Genomic DNA, 7,476 nt, shown 5'->3' with positions numbered 1-7,476 from the left:
TCAAACACAAATGACACAATCATTTATCTCGTGGTTTGACTCGCCACCAAGGCTTGCCTACCTTCATGTTGTTCAGGTTAGCCACTAAGGCTCAGAGCTTTTCAGCCCTTCCTCGTTCTTAAGTCAAGAGACATACTCTTGAGATGAGGGGTGAGTTTATTAGCTTCAAGAGATGGTTACAAACCTCCCGGGGTTGCCACACAAGTTGGCAAGCTCTACGGACGCCGCTCTAGCCAGCTAGGAGCCAAGCTCCAAGAGTAACAAATACAACCGCCGGTCAAAAGATGAACCAAGTGCTCTTTAGAGTTTGGGAATCAATGGAGCTGCTCTCTAATCGAGTTTGTGACCCTTTTTCCTCAAGGAATGATGGAAAAATTAATGGATTTACTTGAGGGCTTGAGGTCAACAAAGGAGTGTGAGAGAGAAAGCTCTTGCTCTGTTTTGGGCATGCTGAAGTGAGAAAGAAGAGAGTTGGTTGGTTTCCGTTGAGAAGGAAGGGGAAAGGTATATATACACTCAGCCTCCAACGGTCACTTAAATCGTAGATAGCCGTTGGGGAGAAAAAGAAAAGGTATATATACCCCCAGCCCCAACAGACACCGCACCCAAGGGATCAGGCGAGACGAAGCCCGCGGCCTCGAGGTCGGGCGAGGCAGAGCCCGCACCCAAGGGTCAGGCAAGCCAGATCCCGCGACCAAGGGGTCGGTCGAACCGGAGCCAGCCCGTACCCAAGGGTCAAGCGAGCCGGATCCCGCGACCAAGGGGTCGGGTGAGACTGAGCTCACACCCAAGGGAACGGTCGAGATGGATCTCGCACCCAAGGGGTCGGGCGAGCCGGATCCCGCGACCAAAGGGTCGGGAGAGCCAGAGCCCACGACCAAGGAGTTGGGCGAACCTCTGTTTAAGTGCGGGAGTGCCGCACTACGCAAGACAGCAAGGGTAATAGTGAAGGCAGACTGTCTTGGCTGTGAATCTGAGGATGCTTGTGGTTGTTTGAGCACTTGGTAGCACATATTAGCTTAAGCATTGTGTACCCCTTTATAGTACGGTTTTTTCTATACTCAAATTCAATATATAAAAGAATTTAAACCTCTTTTAGGTTTGAAGCCATCTACATTTATAATTGGGGGCTCTTCCGTCTCGTGTAGCATCCTCGAATATAAATTCTCTGTTTGTCATCACGATAAATCTCATTAGTTCTCTAATTACGTGGTCATTATTACTAAAACCCACAATTAAGGCTTGATTGCACTTTCAAATATATCTAATCTCCGTGTGCATGGTGCCTCTATGGTTTTATTCCCATTTCGATATTTTTTTAGTGTCTGATTGATTCTCTACTCTAAATTTTAGAACTTTAAACTTTAGAGCTAAAGCTTCAAAGTTAGCTCTATACTTTAGCCCACCTTATATTAGAGCATTATACATGAAAACTAAGCTAACGTGCTCTAAAATTTTAGATGTCTAAAATTTACAGGAGGATCCAATCAAGCCCTTAGGAAGACGGATGTTGACCGGTTGTTAGCTAAGAATTTGAATAAACATTTGCTAGGATTTATAACTGAAGTGTTAACTATTTTAGATGTCTGTTTTGATTAGTGTCTAGCTACTGTTTAGGATAGAGGGAGTAACAGCAATCGAATGGCAGTTTGGTACGAGAGGGAAGTTGTGAGCCGGCCTTGGCGCCTCGAATTGCACTGCTGTCACTGAAGTTTGGTACGAGAGCAGTGGAGCACCGCCACCAACCTCTGCCGCGCGCGGGAACGCGACCTGTTGGCGCCATAATGATCTCCGGATTGCGCACGATCGTCTCTGCTCTCCAACCCGCCGTTACCACGCATCCCGAGGCCACTGGTAATGAATCGGTCCCACCGCGACAACGATGTGCCATGATGCCGAACAGCGGTATGGTGTGGAGCCCAGGCGTCATCCGCTGTTTAACACGCCAACGCCACCGCTCCGTACCGTTTCTTCAGTTAACAAATCCCATCGCCTTTGCTCCTCCACTCCTCTGCAAGCGGCTACAGTACCTAAGGCAGCTCGCCGCTCGCCACTCGCCACTCGCCACCGCACCCAAGTGGTGGGCCACGGTCGCAGCGGCTTCACTGTTCCCTGCTCCCGTGCTCCAGTAATAAGGCCCCGTTTAGTTGAAAAAAAATTTTGTATAGTAACTGTCACATCGAATCTTGCGGTACATGCATGGAGTACTAAATGTAAATAAAAAAAACTAATTACACAGTTGGTCGAGAAATCGCGAGACGAAACTTTTGAACATAATTAGTCCATAATTAGACACTAATTATCAAATACAAACGAAATACTACAGTAAGCCAAAATCTAAAATTTTTTGGATCTAAACGCACCCTAAATAAAAGCTGTAAAAAGACGGGAGGGCAAAAGGCTCCAAGCGACAAGGGCAGGCAGCGAGCGACTGTCCGTGCGGTGCGACGAGAGGGAAGCAACGGGCACCAGACAGACAAGAACCAACCCACCGTGGCTCCGTCTCTCTCGCCGCTGTCCATTTCCTACTTGCAGCGGAGCGAGTAGCGCGGGCGCTGACCGCGAGCCCCCAAGAAAACACAGAAAGAAACGAGCATGCCTCCCAACGGCAGCACTGCTCTGCTGCCGCCGCTGCTGCTCCTCCTCCTCCTGCCGCCGCTGCATTCCTTCGCCAATGCCGGCTCTCTGGACGCCGACGTCGCGGCGCTGTCGGACTTCCGGCTCGTCGCGGACCCGTCCGGCGCCGCGCTGGCGACCTGGAACCTGTCCGCGAACCCGGCGCCGTGCGCCGGGGCGTGGCGCGGGGTCACCTGCGCCGGCGGCCGCGTCACGCGGCTGGTGCTCGAGGGCCTCGGCCTCTCCGGCGCCGCCGCGCTCCCGGCGCTCGCGAGGCTGGACGGCCTCCGCGTGCTCAGCCTCAAGGGCAACGGTTTCTCGGGCGAGATCCCCGACCTGTCGCCGCTCGCGGGGCTCAAGCTGCTGTTCCTCGCGGGGAACGCGCTGTCCGGCCCGATCCCGCCGTCGCTGGGGGCGCTGTACCGCCTGTACCGACTCGACCTGTCGTCCAACAACCTGTCCGGCGTCGTGCCGCCCGAGCTCGGCCGGCTCGACAGGCTGCTCACCCTGAGGCTGGACTCCAACCGGCTCAGCGGTGGGATCGACGCCATTGCGCTGCCGAGGCTGCAGGAGCTCAACGTCTCCAACAATTTGATGTCCGGGAGGATTCCGGCGGCGATGGCGTCGTTCCCGGCCGCGTCGTTCGGCGGGAACGTCGGTCTGTGCAGCGCGCCGCTCCCGCCGTGCAAGGACGAGGCGCAGCAGCCCAACGCGTCGGCGGCGGTGAACGCGTCCGCGACAGGGGGGGACTGCCCTCCGGCTTCCGCCATGGTGGCGGCGTCCTCGCCTTCGGGGGAGCCAGCGGGAGCCGAGGCGGCAGGCGGGCGCGGCAAGGGGAAGATGAGCCGCGCCGCCGTGGTGGCAATTGTGGCGGGGGATTTCGCCGTGGTGGGGCTCGTGGCCGGGCTGCTCTTCTGCTACTTCTGGCCGCGCCTCTCCGGGCGGCGGAGCGGTCGGCGCCTCCGGCAGGGGGAGAAGATAGTGTACTCCTCGAGCCCTTACGGCGCCGCCGGGGTGGTCGCGGCGGCTGGTGCTGGCGGCGCGACGTTCGAGCGCGGGAAGATGGTGTTTCTGGAGGACGTGAGCTGCAGCAACGGCGGCACGAGGCGGTTCGAGCTGGAGGAACTGCTGCGCGCGTCCGCGGAGATGCTGGGGAAGGGCGGGTGCGGCACGGCGTACAGGGCCGTGCTCGACGACGGAACCGTGGTGACCGTGAAGCGGCTGCGTGACGCCACGGCGCCGGCGGCCGCGTCCAAGAAGGACTTCGAGCACCACATGGCCGTGCTGGGCCGCCTCCGCCACCCCAACATCGTGCCCCTCAACGCCTACTACTACGCCCGCGACGAGAAGCTGCTGGTGTACGAGTACATGCCCAACGGCAGCCTCTTCTCCGTCCTCCACGGCAAGTCCTCGATCTGCTTGTCTCGTGAATAGTTTTTGTTGGCTTGATTGAATGCTGAATTGAAACATGCCTATGGTGTATGATGACGATGCAGGGAACCGGGGCCCTGGGCGCACGCCGCTGGAGTGGGCGGCGCGCCTGCGCATTGCGGCCGGCGCCGCGCGCGGACTGGCCTACATCCACCACTCCGGGCGCCGTGGCAGCGGCACGCCGAAGCTGGCGCACGGCAACATCAAGAGCACCAACATCCTGCTGGACAGATTCGGCGTGGCGCGTCTCGCGGACTGCGGGCTGGCGCAGCTGACCCCGGCCGCCGCGGCGGCCCGCTCCGCGGGGTACCGCGCGCCCGAGGCGCCCCCGCCGCCCCGTCCCTGGGCGTCGCACAAGGGCGACGTGTACGCGCTGGGCGTGGTGCTCCTGGAGCTCCTGACGGGTCGGTACCCGGGCAGCGAGCTCCCCAACGGCGGCGTGGTGGTGGAGCTCCCGCGGTGGGTGCAGTCCGTGGTGCGGGAGGAGTGGACGTCGGAGGTGTTCGACCTGGAGCTGATGAAGGACAAGGGCATCGAGGAGGAGATGGTGGCGATGCTGCAGCTGGCGCTGAGCTGCGCGGCGGCGGCGCCCGAGCAGCGGCCCAAGATCGGGTACGTGGTGAAGATGATCGACGAGGTCCGCGCGTGCGGGGTGGAGGCGTCGCCGTCGCACGAGTCGTCCTTGGACGAGTCCTCCGGCGTCTCCGACTCGCCCGCCGTGTCCGAGGGCGGCGGCGGCGGCGCGCTCAGCCAGTGACGGAGGGCGCGCGGGGGCGGGGCGACCTGGTGGTGTTGGTGGTCCTTCGGAATTGCCTTGTGATGGGTGGTGCCTTCGATTTTAATTTTTGTTGCTTTTGGGGGTGAGGTGGATTAGCCAGGGCCGTTGGATCCGGTGATCGGCGTGTGTAATGGTTGGGCCGGCTCTGATTCTGATCGTTTTGCTCCTGTTCTTTTTTAACTGGCAGTAGATCCCTAGAGTGAGTAGCTGCGGCCGCGTTTTGTGTGAGAAAAGTTGTGCTAATTGCGTGAGTGGATCATGACTGTTTTTGGTGCTTCTTCTTTTACGGCTACAGTGGGTTGTCCCTTTTTGGCGCTAGTAACCATGTCCTTGGAACAGCAACTTGCACTGATTCATGGCGGCTGGCGGCTCCTTTACGGTTTAACTGCTGTTTGGAGGCGTTGTCAGAACTCGGATGCTTGTGTGATTGATTAGTTAAGTTCTGTAATGTACTGAGAGTGATTGGATAAGTGTGATAATGTCCTCATTCGCTGATTAATCAATCCAGGGCAGCAGCAGGCCCAGCGAGGGCTGCGTGCTGTGGGCTGTGGGCTGTGGCGGACCGTTGGGTCCTGAACGGACGGGACGAGTGAGACCGGCGTCAGTGTGTAATGATGACGTGGTTTGGACACATCCTCGCCGTCTTGTCTCCGTCTCATCGGCTGCGGTGTCTGCCTGCCGTGCGGCCGTTCCACGCACGACCTACTGCCGCCTAGGAGGAGAGGAGGGGCTCACGCTGACGCCCCTGCATCGCTGCAATGCAACCCTGATGCGAAGGAAAGGGACGTTGGAACTCCACAATTCTCCTGAATCGGCGTTGTTGTGTTGTGCGGTTCGCAGTTCGGACGCGTTGCCATGGCTCCTGGGCTCATGCCTGCCTCCTGTGTCCTGTCCTGTCCTGTCCTGCCTGGAAGCGCGTCGTCATCAGTCGCTTGCATCGCCATGGCCATGGTGCGTACAAGTTGTCCCGGAACTCTGCGAGCCTGCACTTGCCATGCCATGATCCCCCAAGGGCCAAGGGCTCAGCGAATGAGCGACGTTGGCCATGGACGCACTGATGAGTTCAATGTTGGTTAGGCGGCCAGCGGGCATGAACAGAACGGACCACGAGCCCCTCTCGATCCACCTCGGCATCATAAAAGATCTCCGGGTCCCGGTCCTGCAGCCACAGTCCTGGACGATCATTGCAGCTGCGGCCACCGGCCAGCGGCCACGCCCAGCAGTACAAACGTCTCCTCCGTCTCAGCAGCACGCAGTCCTACTATAGACGGTGTTCGACTGATCTACTGCTGCAGGTATGTTTCACCTTATTTCAGCTTATTCTCTCTCACATAATACTATCTCATAGAATGCTATTGAATCATTCGTTTTAGCTTAGGTTGTGTTTAGTTCTAAAAAAAACTTTCCTAAAAAGTGCTACAGTAGCTATCACATCGAATCTTGCGATATGTGTATGGAACATTAAATGTAGACAAAAAAAACCTAATTACACAGTTTGGTTGGAAATCACGAGACGAACGTTTTGAGCCTAATTAATCCATGATTAAACACTAATTGTCAAATAAAAACGAAGTAAACGCAGCCTTATTACTGAACCATCGGAAATCAACCGCGCAGTGCATCAGCCTAACCTGAAAGCGTACAGTCTAGTACTCTGCGCTCTGCCCCTGCCCCTGGCGCCTGGCCAGTGCTCGCTCTCTGAATTTTCCAATACAGACCTTTTTCTTTCTCAGTTAGATTGAAAGTTTTTTTTTTTTTTTTTGAATCTGATGAATAGTATTATTTTCGTCTTATTTGGCAAATATTGTCTAATCGTGGACCAATTAGGCTCAAAAAATTCATCTCATGATTTCCAATTAAACTATGTAATTAGTTATTTTTTTTACCTACATTTAATACTCTATGCAAGCGGCTAAAAATTAATGTGATGGAGAGAGAGCAAAAAAAAAAACTTGGAATTTAGAGGTGATGTAAACAAGGCCTCGATCAAAACTTCATTTTGGTACTACTGCAGTAGTACGAGTACTGTATTTTTGCCACCAAGTACTGAGATCTGGCTACAAAGATCTACCTGTCACTTGTCAGTCAAAGTTTATACTAGTACCGGTAAATCTTGCACCCTCAGGACACTGCAAGTTATGAATCCTCACTCCGTACTGTTGTTGGTGCATACGGAGCATACACCACTGCTACAAACAACCATTACTAAAGTACTGCTTCCGCCCCCACCCTGCCCAAAAAAATAAAAAAAATATAAGGTTCATGCTAGTCAAATAAGGTTAAGTTTGATCAAATTTTAATGAATAATATTAGCATTTATGTCTCTAAATAAGTTTGTTATAAAAATACATTTTGTAACCAATCTATTGATAGTTATTTTGCACGTATTATAAGTGTTTGTGTTTTTTTTATAATTTTAGTCAAAGTTTGAATCATTTGACTTGTTGAAAAGTGAGAACTATGTTCTTTTTTTTTGGACGGAGCTAGTATAGAATATAGATTCTATTTTGAAAAAAAAAATGAGGGATGTTTTCATCTCATTTAAATAGTGATTATTGTCTTGTTATAGTGAAAATCTTTCAGAAGTAGGTTCGAGATAGGTAGTTAGATTCTAACAGTCTGTTCGCTTGCTCGTAAATGATCGTAAATTT

General features: G+C 54.1%; 1 protein-coding gene across 1 annotated transcript; it reads left to right on the top strand.

Annotated features, from left to right (window-relative positions):
- Window positions 1-2,316: 2,316 nt before the first annotated feature.
- On the top strand, window positions 2,317-5,263 carry LOC136457816 (probable leucine-rich repeat receptor-like protein kinase At1g68400). The gene is made up of 2 exons (XM_066457823.1): window positions 2,317-4,018; window positions 4,113-5,263. Exons 1-2 carry the CDS (start codon window positions 2,596-2,598, stop codon window positions 4,802-4,804), a joined length of 2,115 nt encoding a protein of 704 aa, XP_066313920.1. The 5' UTR covers window positions 2,317-2,595; the 3' UTR covers window positions 4,805-5,263.
- The last annotated feature ends 2,213 nt before the right edge of the window (window positions 5,264-7,476 follow it).

The sequence above is a fragment of the Miscanthus floridulus genome, chromosome 6, assembly GCF_019320115.1.
Source record: "Miscanthus floridulus cultivar M001 chromosome 6, ASM1932011v1, whole genome shotgun sequence".
In the NCBI taxonomy this organism is placed as follows: domain Eukaryota; kingdom Viridiplantae; phylum Streptophyta; class Magnoliopsida; order Poales; family Poaceae; genus Miscanthus; species Miscanthus floridulus.
Note: the sequence above shows the minus strand (reverse complement) of the source record. Positions and strands in the feature narration are given on the sequence as shown.